This window comes from Odontesthes bonariensis, chromosome 4 (assembly GCF_027942865.1).
Source record: "Odontesthes bonariensis isolate fOdoBon6 chromosome 4, fOdoBon6.hap1, whole genome shotgun sequence".
Classification (NCBI taxonomy): Eukaryota; Metazoa; Chordata; class Actinopteri; order Atheriniformes; family Atherinopsidae; genus Odontesthes; species Odontesthes bonariensis.
The window spans coordinates 30,223,032-30,245,146 of NC_134509.1; the positions used below are offsets into that span (position 1 = coordinate 30,223,032).

The 22,115-nt window shown below is 39.3% G+C and overlaps 1 protein-coding gene across 3 annotated transcripts in view; it reads right to left on the reverse strand.

Annotated features, from left to right (window-relative positions):
• Window positions 1-22,115, reverse strand: part of prkcaa (protein kinase C, alpha, a) — a 153,434-nt gene that overhangs the window by 36,889 nt on the left and 94,430 nt on the right. The window contains exons 6-14 of one of the 3 annotated variants that reach the window (XM_075463887.1): window positions 17,904-18,060; window positions 17,533-17,667; window positions 16,991-17,084; window positions 13,631-13,660; window positions 10,176-10,319; window positions 9,870-10,043; window positions 7,288-7,379; window positions 7,006-7,068; window positions 4,378-4,516 (exon numbers count right to left, since the gene is read on the reverse strand). In XM_075463887.1, the coding sequence (XP_075320002.1) occupies window positions 4,378-4,516; window positions 7,006-7,068; window positions 7,288-7,379; window positions 9,870-10,043; window positions 10,176-10,319; window positions 13,631-13,660; window positions 16,991-17,084; window positions 17,533-17,667; window positions 17,904-18,060 (1,028 nt within the window). Of the gene's footprint in view, window positions 1-4,377; window positions 4,517-7,005; window positions 7,069-7,287; window positions 7,380-9,869; window positions 10,044-10,175; window positions 10,320-13,630; window positions 13,661-15,018; window positions 15,043-16,990; window positions 17,085-17,532; window positions 17,668-17,903; window positions 18,061-22,115 lie in introns of all 3 variants that reach the window. The other 2 variants (XM_075463888.1, XM_075463889.1) reach the window with 2 other exon arrangements.

A 22,115-nucleotide genomic window follows, 5' to 3' on the forward strand; every position in this document is an offset into this window, starting at 1 on the left:
GAGGTGTAAATTCACAAGACTGGCTATATAGGTCAGTGTACACTTTGTGAAAACAGTGTGTGTAAACATGTGTGAGTGTGTGTGGTGCTGAGCAGAAGGACCACTGCTGAGGTCTGATACATGTGAACTGACAATCAGGGGCCCACTGCTACATTGAAATGTACTTTTTCACTCATACAGCTGTGACCACATACACAGGTGAGTGAGGAAAGAACGGGAGAAAAATATTTCTCGTATCACAACTAACCCAAACTCAAAAACAGACACAAACATGCACAAATGAAAAAAAAAAAATAAATAAAATCTGCTTACTATTGCACCCAAACAAGAATGTCAGCTTTTTCATTTCTCACAGTATACAAACAAGAATTATTTCTTTAATTTTCAAAAAAATATGTGAACAAATGGCAGCACTAATTCACGCCTTTTAAAAATAAAACATTTGCTTCTCAGCTTTCTATTATAGAAAAATCTGAAATTTGGGGCGTTCTGCCTTTCTTTCAAGACAATAAGTATAGAAGAAGGACACCACATTTGGGTTAACTGGTTTTCCAAAGCAAGCAGAAATAATTTAAAAGACTTCTAAGCCTAAATTGGCACAGGTTTTAAAAATTTCTCACCATAATGTTTGGCTAACCTTATTAAAAGGTTTTGACAATTTTGGATTTGTCCAGTAACTAAAATGGATTACTTCTTCCTTAAACTTAACAGCAAAGACTATTGAAAAATGTCTGTTGAGCCATTTTGACCAGTTTACTGTTAGATACTTAGGGGTGGAATTTTGTTTTGAGTGCACTTTTATCTGCAAATGTGAGCAATGTTGTTTCACTGGGGCTAAAGAGGTAGAAGTAGATTCCTTTGTCACAAAGAGTTAATATCTGAAAATGCCAACACTTTGAGACAAATTTTTGGGCAAATTAATGTAAAGGTATATTGCACAAATTTGTATATGTCCCAATAAAATAGATTTTTGCGAATAGATTTCTATCCATTCCAGGTTCAATTCCCGGCTGGGGCCTTTCTGTGTGGAGTTTGCATGCCCTCAAGCCGGGCGGATCCGCCGTCCTGATCAACCGCTCACCCCGCCTCCACACAGTGTTCAGCGGACCCGTTGCGGACTCTAGGCGGATCCGCACATTGTACACCCTCTTTTCAAACCTCGGCTTCACGCCCCGCCCCGCCCCCAAACTATGTACTGTGAAACAGCGGAAGCGCTGCACACTCTAGGCGGATCCGCACCATTCTTTGTTACAGCGACATTCGAAGTTGGAAGTTGGAAAGCAACAGCGAAACGCCTCCTTCGGCAGATCGTACACTGTAAGTAAACTTCCTACACTGTAAGTAAACTGTTAAAATTGTTAATATGTGTTTGTTTATGCAGATGGAAAGCGGGTGAATCTGTCTCTATGATTTAACTTTGTAATATACCATAGCGATATAAGTAAGTAAGTAAGTAAGTAAGTAAGTAAGTAAGTAAGCTTTATTTATATAGCACCTTTCACAGATGTAAAATCACAAAGTGCTGTACAGAACACACATCAAATTACAGTAAGAACAGTAAAAACAGAAGCAATAAATGAATGTGAAATGAATAAAAATTTAGCCAAATGCTTGTCTAAACAGATGAGTCTTAAGACTTTTTTTAAAAGAGTCAGTCGACTCAGAACAGCGCATCACCAGAGGGAGGGCGTTCCAGAGCCTTGGAGCCACCACCTGAAATGCTCTATCACCACGAGTTTTAAAATGGGTTCTGGGAACCGACAGCAGCATATATAGCATATAGCTCACATAGCATATTGCCGGTAGGTAAAGTAGATTTGAGTTAACCCTGGTAGTTTTGGTCACTATATTATTCACTCATCACTCATTCATCTAAGTTGACAATACACAGGTTATTTTTGTTAGTCTTAAACTGCTTTCCTATATTTAGAAATTCTATGTCTGAAGCATGTGACAGATTGTCTATTTTGGATTGCATCACTATGTGTATCCTGTCACATTACAAATTATGATTATGATGGCAGATGATGATAACTTAATTGAAAATCTCATTTTGTGATTACAGATTCTGTCAGAAACAAATCATGTTGCTCGTGCTTCCACTGAACATGATTTCTGCAAGCATGCCATCCGGTGGTTCAACTTGGCAGCAGATAGGGGAACCTCAGTGAGACGCAGTACACATGAGGTTCACCCTGCTGACCATGTCTAAGCACAGCACATCACGTGTTATGCCAGTTCTTGTTTATTTTTTTTATTGTTCATTTAAATAAGTGTGTGAGTATTAATAAATACATTTAAGAATTTCCATCACATTTTTTCATGGTTTTTTTTGTGTCCATTATCTTATTAGCCACTTGTAGTGATGTGTTGGTCAATCTGGTGTTTGTGCCAGCTCTTTTAAGTGAACTCAATTCCACTTAATTGGTTGTATCCAACCAATCATATGATCACAAGGATCATACTCTAATGTCCCATATATCTCCAGGAAGGTTACTGTCCTGGTATGGAGGATGAGGGAGGCAGGGAGAGCAGTACAGCACAATGGATAGCAGATGAGATGAAGTACCCAGAGAGAACCCATACATGTACAGGAAGAACATGCAAACCACATACAGAAAGACCCCTGGGTGGATTCTAACACCTGCAACAGTGCTACCAACTGCACCACTGTGCAGCCTCAAAACTGTAAATTTACTCGTAATAGTAACCCAATTTTAGGTCTTTTGCTGCTTCACAATAAATCATTTTCAGGTGTATAAGGCTAAACTGGTGGGATTTTTATGGAGTCATTTATAGTTGGTAAGCAAGTTTTTATCTGTGTCCACTTTTGTTAATAAATTCATAATAAATAAAGGTTCTGGACCAAATGAGTCCACCTCCATTATAAGTATCATACACGGATCCAAAACGGCTCCGGGCCGGATGATGTGTTCTATGAACGGATCCAAAACGGATCCGGGCCGGATGATGCGTTCTATGAACGGATCCAAAACGGCTCCGGGCCAGATGTGGCACTTACTGTGTGGATCCGGATAGGGTCAAGGGCGGATCCGACCCGGATCCGTGATCTGGATCTGTTCCGGATCCGTTCCGGTGTGCAAGTGGACTCCGATCCGGGTCCGTTTTGCGGATCCGTTCCTGAGCCTACACTAAATCTGGAACGGATCCGGTCCGGAGTCTGTTTGCTATCTGGGTAGCCACAACATTAAAATCAATGACAGGTAAACTGCTTATTTTGTTACAATTCAATGTACAATGCTGTTAAATCTTGCATCCTGGTAGTTATATGGAGGTTACACTTGCCAGCGACCTCCACATTTTCTGCAGACCAGTCTCATTCTGCTGATGAGCATGGTCAGCGGAAACTATTTAGTAAGGAATTAAAGAACACGATAAAGAGCCTGAGGGGATTCATCCAGCCTCCAGACATCCCACAAACCAGTCGGATGGAATCTGATGTTATCTTTGTTGAAGCAAGCTAAATCCACAAAGACAAAACCACACAACCCACAGGGCCTTCAGGCCATGTTGTTACCGTCCCTGTACCAGACACTCCAGGAGATGTAGACATGTTTTTTGTCCACACTATGATTGGTCAGAGCTCTTTTGGGTGGCATGAATGGGACCAACACAGTATTAAAGGGTAGTCGTGAAATTTACGTGGATCGGTGTTTCTCAAACTTAGTATTGGACTAAAATAGCAATACCCTTCCCTGGCTATCTGCAGGCTGATTTTTCATTCAGTCAATCAAGGTGGATTATGACTGCAATGTGTACCAACTGTGAATGAATTCCACTAGGACAGGCCGTTTCCCAATGTTCAGCAGCTTATAGGAAGAAACTGTCAGTATAAATTGGGACTACAATGGTTCAGAACCTGGCATACAGTATTAACATTTCATGTGAGTGACTATAGAAACTCAGAGACACGTTTAATGCGACAAAGTGCTCTGGGGTAAGGTCAAAATGGATGCAGTTGTAATCACAAATGGTATGGTCTAATTAGTTAAGGCAAACAGATTTGTTGATTATAAAATAAATAACCCTGAAACTGAAAATTACCACATTCCAATGTAGGTCAAATGCTTCCACACAGGAACGTCAACTGGAATGCACTGGCTTGTACGTTTGGGTTAAGTTCGGATTCGCCAGCAGACAAACAGCATGTCTGTTTGACTGATACACTTATGTCACCAGAGAATGCCTGAGTTTGTCTGTCTGCCCTGAGGCAGTGACCTCAATGTGGAGTACAAGGCTGACCAAGCTCGGACCAAACAGTGACAGCAATGGCCTCATGCGTCACACCGTGCAAACGTGCACACATTGAAACACATACACATACACAGTCTAATTTACATGTTCAACCTTACTTACCTCTGGAGCTATGTAGTCTGGAGTGCCGCAGAAGGTTCGTGTGGTCACTCCTTCTGCCATGTTCTCTTTACACATGCCAAAGTCAGCAATTTTAATGTGTCCCTCAGAGTCCAGCATCACGTTGTCCAACTTCAGATCCCTAAGGAAGAAGAGGGATTTTGAAAAATACCCTTTACAGTGCTACAGAGCTGATTCCAATAGCCACACTCTATCTTGCTGGTTCTCTCAGCCTTTACTCCGAATAAATAAATGACCTGTTACTATTGATTAGTTTTTATAGAAGCTCTATCGATCTAATAAAACACCTGGGGCTACATGAGAATGTTTACACCTCATGCACAGACCATCAGAGCATGCAAACGCACATATTAAAAGGACATTAACCCTGACATTAGGTGGTGATGGAGAAAGAGGTTGCATAATAGCCTAAGAGAACATTTCCAGAGGTTGGTAAGTAAGATAGAGATTTCTTTTTCTCATTCCTTATCCTTCATTTTTCTAACATATTTAATTGTGGGTACAATAAATAAATACAGCAATGCATCACGGCCGTGTGTAATGGCTGTAGAGGACCGTACGTCATGAAGGTCCTGGAGAGACTCCTGTTGACCCACCTGTGTAAGCAAACCAGCACATATCAGGACCCCCTGCAGTTTGCTTATTGCCATAGAGTTGGAGTTGAAGATGCTATCATACACCTGCTTCAACAAACCCACTGTCATCTGGACAAAGCAGGCAGCACTGTGAGGATCATGTTCTTTGATTTCTCCAGTGCATTTAACACAATCCAGCCTGATCTGCTTCGTCTGAAACTCCAGAAGACTCAGGTGGAGGCCTCAACAATCACCTGGATTAATGACTACCTGACAAACAGACCACAGTTTGTCAGACTAAAGAATTGTGTGTCTAACCAGGTGATCAGCAGCACAGGAGCACCACAGGGGACTGTACTCTCACCATTCCTTTTCACTCTGTACACTTCAGACTTCCAGTACAAGTCAGACTCCTGTCATCTACAGAAATATTCAGATGACTCTGCAGTTGTCGGGTGTATCAGAGATGGACAAGAAGCTGAGTACAGAGAGCTGGTGGACCGCTTTGTGGCATGGTGTGGGAACAATCATCTCATCTTGAATGTTAACAAAACAATGGAGATGATTGTAGATTTCAGGAGAAACAGGGTCAGATCAAACCCTGTTTCCATCATGGGAGAAGAAGTGGAGGGGGTTGAGGAATATAAATACCTTGGTGTTCATGTGGACAACAGACTGGACTGGAGACACAACAGTGAAGCAATCTACAAGAAAGGACAGAGCAGACTGTACTTCTTGAGGAAGCTAAGGTCCTTCAAGGTTTGAAACAAGATGTTGCAGATCTTCTACAAGTCTGTTGTTGAGAGCGTCATTTCCTCTTGCGTCATCTGTTGGGGCAGCAGCATCAGAACCAGGGACCTAAAAAGACTCAACAACCTGATAAAGAAGGCTGGTTCTGTTCTGGGGACGACTGTGGAACCTCTGGAGACAATAATGCAAAGAAGGATTTTGCATAAAATCAAGAGAATTATGGACAACCCTGAACATCCTCTCCATGAGACTGTTATCAGAAAACAGAGTCTCTTCAGTCAAAGGCTTCTTCAGTTTGGATGCAAAACGGACCGCTACAGGAAATCTTTCCTGCCCACAGCCATCAGCATCTATAATAACTCCTTGATTTAATTGAGCTATAATCAACATTTAATTTCCCTCTGGGATAAATAAAGTATTTTTTAATTGAATTTGAATTGAATTGAATTGTACTAATGAAGCTTTAGAGAGAAAAAGTATTTATAAATCGCTCTGATTTTCTGGCACAAGATCATCTCATATTCTTCAGAAGTTTGTTTGAGCATGCAGCCAACATACCATGTTCCATATGTACACCTGTATCACCTTCCTGATACCCTTCATGCATGGCTGTATGGCCTTTGGGTTCGTCTGTTGCAGATAAAAGAGCTGATTCTATGCCTGAAGTTGTTTTTGTGTGAGCTGATATGTGTGTTTTGTCTTGTTTGTAATATGACCCTTCCTTTTTCACCTGTCCCCTTTAATCCAGCAGTTTTTGTTCAGTTTCTGATTCCAGAGCTGATAACACCAAATTAAACCGATTTTTTTTTCTCTTATTCACTAATGAGTGTCTCATTTTCACCTTAGATAAAACTGCACTTGCCCTTTAGTGTTGCTTTCATCGTCTTGTGAAGTTATGGTGAAAATTACATTATGATGTCCAACTGAACAATTATAAGGGGAGAGTCCGCAGGCAATAATGGATAAAAATTAAAGACGAAATCTGGATTGCGCCCGTATGGTTAGTTTCACAATGATGGAAATTTATGAAAAAGAGCAAAAAGAACATGTGCTCATTCTGCCTTTGTGCGCACATGCAGTTTCAGTAACTACACAAATGCATCTGGCCCCAGGTGTTTCAAGACATCATCCATGAGATTTCACAAATAACGCATGGAATAACGCATGTTGCAGAAAACTGACTAATTATATGAAAAAAAATTGTTTTTTACTTTGAAAGCAGTAACTAATCTGATGCAGTGTGGAGTCAATGCAATATAAACCGTGTAAACTCGTTAATACAAACCTGTAAATGATTCCTTTACTGTGCAGGAAGAACAGACCGACAGCAATCTCTGCTGCATAGAATCTGCAATAAAAACAATATGTTTATAGATTTACACAAAATGAATGGTCATTCAACTGTTAGCAGATAAAGCATGCAAGGTAAAATCATACTGTAATAGGATGTCCATGCCATGTCGCTAGATCCAAACTAAATTAAACAATAATGTTATTATGGCTGCAGAAATGATTTGTCATATAGAAAAATTGTACGATCAGGGGCTGATAAATTGACATGTCTTACACTGCCTGAGGTTCCTTAAACTTTCCCACTTGCTGGATATGATACATAAGGTCTCCCCCATTCACATACTCCATGACAAAGTACAGGCGGTCCTGTGGTCATACAGAGAGAGGCAAGAAAAGAGGAGTTGGGGCAAGGTAAGATGAAATACACATCTTTGTTGTTTCACAGAAAAAAAAAGCAGCACAAAGATTCACAAAAAGTGTTCGATATAAAAACACTTCAATATTTGTATTCACAAACAAAGCTGAGGACAGAAAAATGCAGTTCAGTTGTGAGGCAAACCCTAACCTTGCTGTCTGAGTTGTTTCATCTTTACTGCGACTGTTTCCATGACAATGTGACCTGAATAGCCCACAATAGACCACTTCATGGAAAAAGAAAACACTCAACACAGGCTTCTGTCAGGAAATATTCGCTTTGTTTTAAAGCGCTGGTCCCTTAATTCCCATGACAAGTTTGGCCTGACCCCAGTCTGGATGTGTTTGATGGTCCCTTACAAACAAAACAACAGCAACAATTCCACATAGCAACAGATCCATACTGACAGCATCCACCAGGTTTGACAAAGTGTCACTACCCATGGCAAAACTGCTTTTGTCCCTGACATTTAAGGACTCTGACCCTAACTGCACGGCAGTAGCAGCGCCTTCAGCCAAATGTGCATCACATGTCTGTATTTCTAATGTTGAATTTCTTCTTTCACTCAGAGGTAGGTCACTAAAGGGTTTATATGTTGTCTTTATACTGGTGGATACCAACAGCAAATGCTGTGCGTTTGTGATATCAGTTTCATAGTCAAGAAGGGTCAACCTGTGCAGGAACTTCTGACAAAACAAGATTAAATGTTTTACAAGAAAACATTAATGGAGAAATAAAACAGAATAAAATATTGTTAACATTTCCGAGGATAATTAAGAGCTCTTAAATGATGAGGATAAAAACATGAGAAATGAACTTGTCTTGGTTGAAATTTTTGTGTGAAGTTTTGCTGCATCTTTTTCCATCTTTCTCTGCTCTGTCCAGTGAATGTGCAAAATGTCCATCATCTGCATAAACACAAAAATATCTGCCCTGTAGTTTCATCACCAAGAGAAGTTTGAGTAAAAATGAAGATAATAAAGACAGGTAATTTTAAATTTCAGAATCGTGTGTTGAGTAAATTACAACAATTTGTTTTCAACTGGAACATTTCATGTGAAAATATAGCTTATAAAATCAGTTCAAATTTAGGTACACGACTTACCAATGTCAAGGTTAAAAAATGTCAAATGAAATTTAATGATTAGTTAATGGTTGATAAAAACTTTTGAATAATGGTGCAAATTCAAATATTGTATATATCTTTTACATAGTTTGTGAGGGTTAGTTGTTGTCCACACAAAGTGAACACCATGTACAGTTGAGGGAGTTTACAGCCAAACCATGAATTTTTCCTCACTCCAACCCCAAAGTTTTGGCAGCTAAACCTAACCAGGTAGTTGTATTCCCAAATCTAACCAGTGTCTTGTCTAAACCAAGCAAGCTTTTATTCCAAGGCATATCCAATAAAACTTAAGGGCCTCACATGGGAGTCGAACAGAGGTCTCCAGAATGAAAGAACAACAATTTCATTCATGGTCACCCAACTTACTTTCTAATTAAAAGTTCACATGACTGAAGACTGCATCACTTTGCAAAAAATTTGATTGCTTATCATCTCCGTATTAGATTAGAAAAAAATTCTAACATTATTTTAAAATATTGCATCTCATATTAGTTTAAAAAAATCTAAATACTGTTTTGCCTGCAAGTGTGCAAAAAAGCTAAGAATTCAACTAGCATCCAATCAAAATCAACATTTTACCCCATCTAAATTCAACATTTAAACAAAATCAATCCACAGTAGGGGGGATTAAAACTTCTATGAAACCTTCCTAAAATACAACAAATCCTTTTTGGGGTGTGGTAATCTTGTTACCACACTCTGAAGTCAGAAGAGTGACTTCCCAACCAGAACATTTGTACCATGTTTGAAGAACAAGTGTTAAGTGCTAAATTCTAGCAATACGTGTGTCTTAGCAAGAAATCACGTACAGGCAGTCTGTGGCCAAATTTTGTGACACTAAAGCTCATTTGATGTTATTGTCAAATAAACCATGAGATATACTACGAGACACTTTAGCTGCAAGGTGAATTTACGCGAATAGGAAATCCAATTTCAATTTCTGTTCGGGTTTTACACCAGGGCGGTAAGAGCTAACTCTACATACATGGAAGGAAACAAACACTGGTTGCAAGCATGTTCTCTCAGGTCACGTGGCCATGGTCACGACCCAATGTTGATTTATACATGCATAAATATACAGAGCCATAGTTTTGTTCATGCATACACAGGCTCACAGACCTAAGCCTACTAATTGGGGTTTGTTTATTTCCCTGTCTTTCTTTTTTTTAAATTAAAATTTTTTAATTTTAATTGAACTTGTCACATGTGGTCCAATGCCCTCTTCGTTTGGCTAAAGGCGCCTTTCTAAACTAATATGACCCAACCTGACCTGAGGTAACTTGTGTGGATGTGCACCCAGAGGCATTGTACCTACCACAGTCTGGAAGCACGAGTGGAGCTGTGTGAGGAAGGGCGGCTTGTCCTGTTGGGCCAGAACTCTCTTTTCCACCATTGTACATTCAACATCATCATCCTGGATCACCACATCCTTTTTCAGGATTTTAATTGCATACAGCTCTTCTGTGGTCTTCATCTCAGCTAGCATGACCTTTAAAGAAACCAAGGGGTTAGAGCAGTGGGAAGAATGTGTCCATGTATCTTCTTCGTGTGCATTTAGACATTATGCAGTGTCTGTTGCCAGAAAGACTAAGAAGTGTGCTTTATCTTTGAGCTATCTCACCTTGCCGAAGCTGCCTTTCCCCAGCACTGCCAGGAAGGAGAAATCACTGAGTTTGACCTGGTCCAGGCTGTTGGATGGGAACTGGTTGGAGCGACTGTCGTCCCCCTCTGTGATCACCTTCTTCCCTGGGCCTAGCTTGGCATTCTGCACTCAGGGCACAAAAAACAAAGTGTCTAACGGATAAACATCTCAAAGCAGCTTACATTAAACTTTTTGTGCATTTCACAAGATACTAAAGCGATGAAAAGAGTTTGAGGAAGCTTCTTTGTGGCTGATTCCTTTCACAACAATGACAAAGTTCCTGCACTTCCAATTTCTTTGTTCAGTCTCCTTATATATATATATATATATATATATATATATATATATATATATATATATATATACCGCTATAGCAGATAAATATGTTTGATTTATTTCCCAAAATGACAGAACTATATGTTTTAATTTCTTCTTCAAGCACTCACTCACTCACTCACTCACTCACTCACTCACTCACTCACTCACTCACTCACTCACTCACTCACTCACTCACTCACTCACTCACTCACTCACTCTCTATCAGCTCATTCACAGCCACAGTACACCAAATAATAAGTAGAATTCAAAGTTAATGGGATGAAATGAGATTACAGTGGCATCGTAAAACTGAAGTGAAAAAAGGGCTCATTACAGATACAATTTAATCATACAGGGCTGTTAAACTCAATGGCATTTCTCCACAGTTGTAATCTTTTAATATTCTTATATTCAATAAAAAAGCAGAAGTCATTCAGCTGGTTATGTATTAGCAAGTACTTATCCTCCAAATAAATTAAAACTTCAGTACCGGAAGTTCTTGTAAGCAGTAATGCTGATAATGCAGAATACTGTAGCTGAATAAAATCTTGACAAAACAAAAAATGAGGACAAAAATATAATGAGACATGCTAAACATATGATCTAATACAAATGCTACAAAATAACAAGGAAATAATGTATGAACTAAGAGAATCATTTTAATATATGTTATTTGTCTATAAGACATCCCTTCACATATTATGATGCAATTGTAGGCCGTGTACAACACTAATTTACACTAGCAGCAAGAAACCAGCTTTTACAGTTCTGGTTGAAAGTCTCTACACTCACCATGGAGTTGAATGTCACAGAAATATTAGGTTATCAATGGTGTTTTTCCCCCTCTCTGAGAAAAAATGATTGTACAACATACATCGTTAATTGAAATTAAAAAGCATGGGTTCAAAACATACATCCACAATGTAAATTCCTCCATTTAGATTAATAATAATTAATGTTGTAGTATAGTTTAGACAGCCTTCTAAGTTTAACTGATTAATTGCAGCTGGAATTTTTCCTGAACCAACATAAAATATGGGTTTGACAGAACAGCACAGTGGGTAGTCTGAGAAGGTCAGTGGACATATGACAAACAAGATTGTAAGTGTACATAATACATAAATATCTCATCAAGGTATTTAAGATTACACGATACAAGTTATTGAAAGTATAGCAGCTTTGCACAGGTCTGGAGGAAGAGCCTAATTGTCACCCTCAGTTGAGGGGTAATAAGTTTAGTTGGTCTGGAACAAGCCAGGGACCATGAAGGCACAGGCCAGTCATGAACTGGAAGCTACTAAAACACCTGTTGTGTGTTCTAAAGTCAGATGAAACAAATTCTGAGTGCTTTGGCCAGAGATAGCTTTGGGATAGTTAACATAAGGCATTCAGCTCCAACAAAATTGCATAATTTGTTAATCATAGTTGTGGTAGCATCATGCTGTGGGGTTGGTTTGTTGCCAGTGAAACTGGTATTTCAACTTACATTTAAGATAAAACTATCAATGATGAAGGAAAACTACCTCAGAATTATTCATCATGGCCTCCAACCAATCACTAGACTCTGGATGTTGGACAGATCTTGGTCTTTGACCATACAATGACCCGGCACACATATTAAAGCGGGTTTTACAATGGATATAGCAAGCTATCATCAATCTTTTTGGAATAGATTAAGATACTGACCCCAACCCTACTGAAAATACGACTGTACTTAAAAGTCAAGTCCATGCCAGGAAAGCAACTAACTTAATTAAATTCTACATATTCTACCAAAAGCATTTGCTAAAGGTGTAACTTGTTTTGGGAGATTGTTTTGCCGAATACAAATTCTTGAGCCTGCACATATATTTTTCAGCCTGCTGTCATTTCATGAAAACACAATAAATCAAAACTTTCGTTTTTTCAAAATGTGCATGTTGTACAGCCATTCTTTACTGGGGATCTTCATTTTGACATGGCATTGATTATAGTCATGTATAAGCTTCTAACCAAAACTATACATCTAAAAGAGTAGAACAAAAATACATTCAAGGAAAAATTCAGTTGCCGTCTTCATATCAGACCCTATGACTGCAGTTATTATTTTTCACTGGGGTAGGAGAGACCTGTGTGGCAGCTTCAGTTATAAAGGAAATGGATGCCACACTGTGGCTTCTCCACCTACATGCATGTGTAGACAAATTTCCCTAATGTCAAATTGAAAAACAGATTTCCTTCATGCCAACTCATGCTCAATCTCCCAGCAGGGCAAAATGCTTCAAGAGGCTTGATAGAAAACTACAGTGCACCAAGTTGAAAATACACACATCTGAGGCAGTCTGAATGCCAAACAACAAGCAAGTACAATTCAAGGTTCCACACCTCTCTGGATCTTTGCACAAACAAAACAACCGTACCACATTACCATGTCAAGTTTCCACTCTCAGCCAGGGCAGTGGACACAAACAAAAACATGCTGTAGTCTGACATCATAGGTAAAATCTACACTTGCATGAAGCACAAAGAAGGTTGTTTGGTATACCAAGGCCCACAACAAATAGACCTCGCTGTCATGTGGTATCTCATTGTCAAAAAAATCTTCATATAAATCTGTGAAAATTTCAAAGAAGTCAAAGCCGTTTCAAGACCACTCAGTTCGCTTCTCTCTCATCAATAGTTACCATAAGGGCCTGTTATCATCTAATATTGTCAAAATAATATAATATATTATTTCTTAGAAAGCGCTGATAAAGACCATGTTAAAATATTCTCTACACTTGAATATTTACAGATAGAGTGACTGTCAGACAAAAAAGATAAAAACGGAAACTTTTTCATCAAATACCAGATTTAATCAAGTAAAATCCCTTATTCATTAGGTATAGCAACCTGAAATAATTCTACACTAATTTTAAGCACCTAAATCAGATTTAACTTGCAACAATCAATGCTGAGCAGCTTTAGTTTGGTTAATGACGACTACAATAGTCTGCTCCTAAACTGACAGAGCAGCAGAGAAACACAAAGCAGAGCAGACTGAATCACATCACAGCACACCTGTAAGCTTTAGCCACAGAAACAAGCCTGGCTGGGCCAAGAGCGCAGCAGCCTTACTTCCTTCCTCTCAGACGCACCTGATCAGAGTCTTCCACAAGTGCTTGGTCCTGAAACCACAGGGAGAAGGGAGCCAAAAGGGCTGACACATATTGTACACTTGTGCATAGGTGCAAGCTACAGCAGCTGACAAATAGCAAATAGTTGAGGAGCAGCAGAAGGGCAGCTCGTACACACAGAAACAAACACGAATATGAATAAAGAAGCAAGAATAACAGGACTGAATATTATGTTTCAGCCACTGGACCAGTGCACTCAAAAGAGACGGTACGTCTTCGTCCACAGGTACAAGCTAATTGAAATGTGCAGTGCACTAATTGTATCAATCACGATGATATAGTATAGCACAATTGATTTAAAGGTAACATAACCAAGGGAAAATAGCTGCTCTCTCATATTTTCCTGGTGAAGCAAACACACTCAATGTGACTCATGAATCAGAGTTAAAGATAACATGTCCGAATTCAATATGAAAATTAAAAAATAAGTGCAAAAATGCCACGGAAAATCATCATATAGTTTGTGTGGAAATCAAATTTTAATGAATAAGAAGCATGCAGACACACACACACACCCACCAACACACACACACACACACGCACACACCCACCAACACACACACACACACACACACACACACGCACACACCCACCAACACACGCATACACACACACACACACACACACACACACACCGAAACACACAATCAGGAACAGCTGCCCAAAACTTTTGTCATGTATTTCAGTCCAATGGTGACATCTTGTGGTCACATAATCCTATTTCCCTCTGAAGATTCAATGAATACAGACAAAACTTATGTAGTCAACCAATCATGTACTAGATATGCTTGAGGGTGGAATTTGATCTTAGGTTATAGTGAGATGCTTGTATGTAGAACAGATACATTAAAAGAAAAAGAAAAAAATCGGAAGCAAGTTTGAAGTCGAAAGACATGAACTGCCACCAACTTTCAGGTTACGTCTTTATAGATGATGACGTAAGCACACAACATGGGAACAAATAGCACGATGCACAGACAGGACAGGTACAGAATTCTGAAAGAAAAAAATCTAAAACATACACACATGCAGAAGAACGTAAAGCTATGCAATGTAAACAGAACATTGTCAGGATTTACGAACAATCTTCTAACAAACACTGAAGAAGTAGCGGTGACTGCATATCCATTTCATTATCTTTTTCATTTAAAATTCTTTTAGAAAAACCCCAACCCACGTCCAGTACATACATATTGTTAGTAAACTGGTGGATCTGTTCATAGTAGCATGGAGCCACATACAAATGATCAGAAATGAAGAGGATTGAAGGGACAGGTCACCACACCAAGATGAGACGAGAGAAGAAAGAATAGGAGATGAGAGCAGAAGAGGGGAGGGGAGAGGGCTACCTTTAGATTAAAGTTATGGCAGTCCTGAGAGCAGGGAGAGACGAGGAGAAAGGAAGAGAGAAACTCTTGCATTAAATATGAACATGTGACACAGGATGTACAGTATAAGTCTCACCAAGGACACAGGAGGGAGCAGGAAGCTAAGGGGAAAAAAGGAGAGAACCACAGAGGGGTTTATGAGGAGGAAAGAGAAAGCAAGAAGAGAGAAAAGTTCCCCAGGCCATCAAGAGATCAAAACAACATGCAGTAAAGTCAAGTAGATGATACCTACAGTACTTTAACCAGATATAACTGATTACACAATGACCACAGTGGGTGGTTCTTCACAGCAATTTTATGAATCTACTGATGTTGACAGGTTCAGTCACACACCATAAAAATATTCCTCCAGCAGTTATATTTGCACTTGGCTAGCACAGTTTTCAGAATGAGTAAAAATGAGTGACCAGGGGGCCTTGTGCATCTCATTTTGATGAACATATGGATCTTCTGGACTTGTTACCATCGCAAAGGCTGACAGATATTAGGCTCGTAACCTTAACTGACCCGAGTCAAAACTCCTGTTTGCCACATCTTTTCATCTGTCTTTTCTCATCATAACATAAATTTAGCCCCCAATATAATTGAAAAGTCAGAAAAAAATGACCTCCTATCATCTTTTCCAAAGCTCTTTTCTTTGATCTTGTCAGAAAAACATCACGGGTTAGGGAAGAAGGTAAAGCAAAATAAAAGGACAATGCTGCACTCAGAATCGGGTCACTCTTATTCCAAGCTGTGACATGGGACTGCATTACTGAAACTGCAGCTGTTCAAAAAAATATTCTACAAAAAAGTGCTTTTGAGACTTTGTCTAAAGGTCAGTCTTATCAGAGTGTTACACAAAATATCTACCACAAAAAACATAAAATAAAAGAAAAAAAATGTGTTAATCAGGTTGGTAATTCAAATAGGAAAGAAAAGCGCACAAAAGTGAGACATACTGTTGCTGCACGCTGCTCACACTCGCACACTTGTCCTTTTATTTATCTACAAGAATCACAACTGGATTAAAATAATTTAATTTAGCTTTGAAAATTGCTGCCACAAGGAATTGTGGGTATGGAATTATTTCCTTCCCACAGGGGTGTTAAACTGGTCCATTAAAGGGCCGGTGTGGCTGCAGGTTTTGGTTCCAACCCTGCAACAGCACAGCTGACTTGTTTCACTCAATCAACTGAACTGTCTGCACTGAAGGTCTTACCAGTTCAGTAGATTGAAGGAAACAAGTCAGTTGTGCTGCTGCAGGGTTGGAACAAAAACCTGCACCCACACCGGCCCTTTCATGGATCAGTTTGACACCCCTAATGGATGGTCCAGTGTTTCCTATGTTCAAGGAGATATTAAAGGAAGGACTGAAGCTCCTTTATTTTGAATTTAGAGAAATTGGACAGCCCTTATCATGTCTTGCACTTATAGTGAATATTTATGGGTCATTTAACTCAATCAATAACCTCTAAGCAAAACCGACTATATGACTGAACTCTGGATGTTTGCAGTTGTCTTTAGGGATGGAAAGTCTTTGATGGGAAGACAAAATTCTCTGTACTGTACTGAACTGTAAACGAATACGGAGCAAACATATTCACTGTAGAAACTAATTCTCAGAGTGCAAAGAGACCACGAGCTGCAAAAGGCTTTGAGAGCTGCAGCTGTCACACGGTTATTAATCTAACAGCGGTGCCACTCAGGAGAGCATGTGACAATTTGATAATTCTACTGGGCGTGCTTGTTGAGCTCAGGGCAGTTGGATCAACCATGAAGGTGCTTAAAAACCTGAGTCTGCCCTAAATAATTGTAGACCCACTTTGGATAAACACCATTATTATGATGGCCTGTCAAAATCCTGGCACAGCCAACACAATGTTACACACAAATCAGTAGCTCAAGTCAGAAGACAGACATACAGCGGCGACCACTTTAGTGCAATTCTCACCTCAAATTTCTGTCGCAGTTCGTCATTACCATCATCCTCCTCTGAGATGGGAACATTGTAATACTCTCCTTCCTCCTGGCACAATAATTTATACCTAAAACGAACAGAGACAAGAAAGGACAGAAGAGGGGGAGAGACAAAGACAGAAGAAAAGACAATGGACACATGCAGAGAAACACAAAGAGAATTGTTCAGAGACAAGAAAGTAGAAGATCTTTCTGTCAGCCTCCTCTTCTTCTGTGCTATTATTTCACTCCTCCACTGATCTTGACCCGTACTGTGCCTCAATATAGCTGATGATAAACTAAACGCCTCTCTGCCTCTGGTTTATTTGGCACAAAAACTTACTGCTGGCACAACACACGTCAAGGCAGAGAATATATGAATATAATAACATTAAACTTATTAGTAGAATAAAAGCAAATATAACAAATATCATTAGACACTAATCTCCTTTTTTATGGTGAGGAATTCAAATAGAATAAAAATACTAGATTGTTTATGTAATTCCAATCATGGATTCATAAGAAAGTGAGCATTACCAGCCAGAGACTGGAGACTTGATGAGCTCTGACACTCCAAAGGAAAGGGCTCCCATGAAGTCATTCCTCGTGGTCCGATCCCAGTCCCACACTTCCACCGACAGCCTGCGGTCTTTGTCTGATGGCTTCAGCTTGCTGCGCAGCACATTATGGTTATCATAAATAAATAAATCATATACACCACAGAATAAACTAATCTACAAATGCAGAGAAAACAAAATTAGTATTTATAGATTAATTCATATTTTTGATTTTCATACAAATACTTCTGAAATTAAACTCATATTGCATCATAAACAATAAGCCATATTGAATCAAATATCCAAGCTGTGTTGTAGCCAACTGTAGGACAAAGGGTGTTGTGTACTTACAAATTAAAGGTCTCGTTCCACTTGGGGTTGAGGTTGGAGCGGATCGTTTTGGTCTTCTGCTTGGTCTCATTTTTGGGGTCTGGTATGAGCTTGAGCTTGACGTATGGATCAGAAAGGCCATTGGGGTCCATGGGGATAAGGTTTCTGCCTTCTGCCACTGAGAAAGATGAGGAATAGAAAGATATTATTTGTCTTTAAAGGCTAGGCAGAATCTCACTGATATGTGTAATTTGAGTGAGTTTACCACAACGAAGTATGATCATGTAAAAGCACTTTTAGACAGTGATTCTCCATCTTCTCTGTACAGACATGTCCGCTCTCATATTCGGCTCGGTTTAAAGATGTCAAATTGCTTTGGCCATGAAATAAATGGACCATTTCTCTTTATCAACAGGTGAATGTGAACAGAATAAAGCGTAGGTGTTCAAGTTCAAACAACAAGTCACAGCCCAAGAGGATTACTTATAGTTCTGAGACAAAAAGGGAACAAATGCAGGAAGTATTATGAGAACAGTGAGTCAGAAGGGTAGTAGGTCTCCTCATGTATTCCTCTATGTAGCTATTAAGTAAACAAGGGAACACCAGGGACATTAGCAGTCCATTAGCCCCGAGCATTGGAGCACCGCCAGACATGAGCTACAACACAGCACACACACACACGCACACACACACACACACACACACACGCACACATATGCTTGAATACATAGACACACCCCTGCACGCAGTCAGGTCAAGTGTACACACGCACACACACTCACACAATATGTGTATTGACACAATGCAAATAGCTTCTCCGCAGAGACGGTGTGAAGGCTCGCGTGTTTGGTTCAACCTCAAACCCTGGTGACTATAAGCCTCTCAATATGGTCCTGTCAGTCACACCCCAATGTGACAGAGGCAGTGACCATTGTCCTGGAGAGGACGGTGGGTGCTGAGCCAATATGACAATGCAAGCCAGAACTGCTAAGTCCAATGTCTTTAATCAGGATATGATAACACACTGACAGAATCAAGATGGATAAATGAACAAAATCAATGAGGGATTGTCAGTTCGGGTGTTTGTCACAGTTACGAAAGACAAATGGAACAACGGCGAGAAAGTTGAAGAAGAAAATACTGTCATTTCCACTACAATTGAAAACATTTTTTTACTTACTGCTTAACCTTACCTTACTGCACACCTTGATTCTGGCTGAGAGAAAATAGCCTTACATTGTTTGCTTTCTTTCTCTACAGGTTTGAAAATCAATACTAAGCTGTAAAGTTAGATGAGGGATGGATAAAGCTGCTGGAGAGAGCAAACATACATGTTGAGAGCACATTTGATAAGAGCCAGATGCTTACAGAGGCATCTTGAGGTGTGGGAAGATATTGAGCAATTCTAAACTGGCAACCCTCTGTTTTCTCAGAAATCCAGTGGAAATGTGTTGAACCAGTCTCTTTAAAGAACTTCATGCTGTGTTTGCACTTGAGTGCATTCAAGCAAGAGGTACTTTACAGTAAAGTCAGGACAAAGCATCCAAAGCAAAAACTGAGCCATGCTGCCTCCAGTTCAACCACATTTCTTTTTATTAAATTATTAAATTATTAAAAATGGAGTTTCTAAAAGACTGTCTGCTTTTTGCACCCAATGAAAATCGAAAGCATTATTTTTGTTGTCAGTTCTAAACAATGCCATGTGGGGAATTTCATTGTGTAGGGAACAAAGGAATCTTTATCTGTTCTATGAACTGAAATCCGTCTGACTGCAATTAGCCTGCGTGAGAGTTACTGTAGCTACACAGACATTCTGTGAAGTTTTATATGTAATTGATTTAAGTGAAATTCAAGACAACATGCACTTGAACCAAATAACCTTTAAACTCTGTGCATATGCTACATTCTCATTTCTTAATTCTTACAATAGGAAGGTCACTTTTTGAATACGTCATGTGCTGGCTGTATACATGCAAAAGTCCTTGCACCCAAATGATATTTACAAAGGACATAAAAGGGACATTGTTCAGTGGCTTGTTCAGTGATTAATGTACAGTCTATTAATTAATGACGATAGACCATATCTAAGTTTATTTTTCTGTCGAAAACGAGATGTATAAGTTCATAAAAAATACCTAACGAAAATAAATATCACACATAACGGGGACTGACTACAAAAAAAGCCCAGTACTGGGCATGAAAGCCTGAAATTGAGCATGCAGAATAAATGAGTGCATGGGGGAATTTTCTCTTTCCTCTGACAATATGGGTTTTCTGACTACAATGATAGTTGTCCTTTTAGTCGTTGCATATTGCATTTCCAGTCATTGCCAGTGGGGGGAGATCTAGACAGTCTAACTGAGCTCGACTGGCACAGAGCTTTGGCTTTTCTGAGCAGTCCTGTCTTACTGCTGTGCTTAACAGAGAAAACTGACTGTCAAAGTTGTGTGGAATGTTTCGTTTAAGTGGTTTCAGGAATTGCACTACATACTACCAGTAAATGAATGTGTTTGCACTCAGTTTTGGGTGGATCTGTAAAAATACTGAGCACGATTGTCCCTGCTGAACTCTTCTTGTTTAGTATAAGTCACCACAAAAGTTGTAACTGCGCTGACTGCATCATAGAAATAAATCTGAATAAAGTTTGTGCCTCATTTACGGCAGTTTGATTCATAAGTTATATTACTCCTATTAACTGTTGTGTAAGCACAATGATCCTCACTCTTCAGATTACATAACACATTTTCATGTTTCATGTTCAAAGATCCAGCTCACAAAGATTTCCGTTCCGCCAAATGAGACAAAATTAAGAATGAACAAACGGAAAAGAAAAACCAAGCAAGAGGGGGTAAAAACTAAAAGAATAAAAGGTATAGGCACTTGTTCAAGCCGTGTGAAGGCAGAGTTCACAAGCTGAGAGCAGGGAGTTGAGGCAACACACCGGGAATACCAATGACATGACTTGAGTCTGGCAGGAGAAGTCCCACAGCAACAAATTTCAGCTGTTCTCTGAACTCCATGGAGATACTGCAAGAAGCAGAGTCTCTCTGTGTGTATTTATGTTAATGTGATGAGACAAGCTGCATTCGATGGCTTTAAATTCAACTGATTTCCCTGAAATAAATATTTTAGAATGGACTGATATTATCATAGCTTGTAATTGATCAACTATGAGGTGCGATAAATTCTTTATTTCCACTTTATGTATTCTGTGAAAACATGGAACCAGACACTGAAAGCCTTGTCTTCAGCTGACACCGCCTCAGAAATGATCCCAGCCATGTTTATTCTTCACCTCCCTATGTAAGAAAAACCTGCAAACCTTACGCCATAAGACTTTGGCCTCTCTCTCAGTGTAACTCTGTGCCCACTGTTTCTGAACTGCCCTGAAAAATGACCAACAACACTACTTTCTTTGTGCATTACATCAGCATGGAGTGACCATGCCAACAGTTACTTCATACATAACATAAGGGCAGTGTGTTTTCTCGTCTATAATGTCTATATGCTACATTCTAGATAGTCGATCAAATACATAATCAAAGCGAATTTTATGCCTTTCTAAAAAAGCGAAACTAAACAGTTGTACAGTCAAAAGGCCAATTCCAGAATATTTGGGCTGGAGGCCCAGCAGTGGAAAAATGTTGGCACTGGTACCACAAGTGGTGTCAGCTGCTCCATTCCAACTCTGACTCATTGGGGAAATATAATAACTGGATTTTTAAGTACATTTTCTCTTGGCAAGAGGTTTTTGGATCCTCTGTAAATTGAATTAGACACTACAAAGGTATGGAAATTATTGTAAAGAAAATCTGCAGAGTGGATGCAGCAGCCGTCAGATCACTGGACAGTGATCTTCATTTAAAAACCCGCTGGCCGAATTCAAACCAGATGAAGCTTTGATCCAACCACAGCTGTTCTTTTCAGAGTGCTTGCTTGGACTCAAAGAACAGAACAGAACAGAGGACATAGAATTTTTGCTGAATAAATTTTGAATGAGCGGTTGACTGAATGAGAAAACGGGCATAAAGAAAATGTAAACAAATATTTCATACAATTTGTTTGGAAAACACCATTTAAAAAGGTAACATTCTAAACTGAAAAATATCATGACATTTCCAGTTAATTACTTCCATTCAGACAACTTTTCTTGTAAAATGCTTTTTTTGATATTGCATGCTTAAATATGCAAACGATGCATTTCCCACTTTGCCAAATCAACAGTCTAATGTG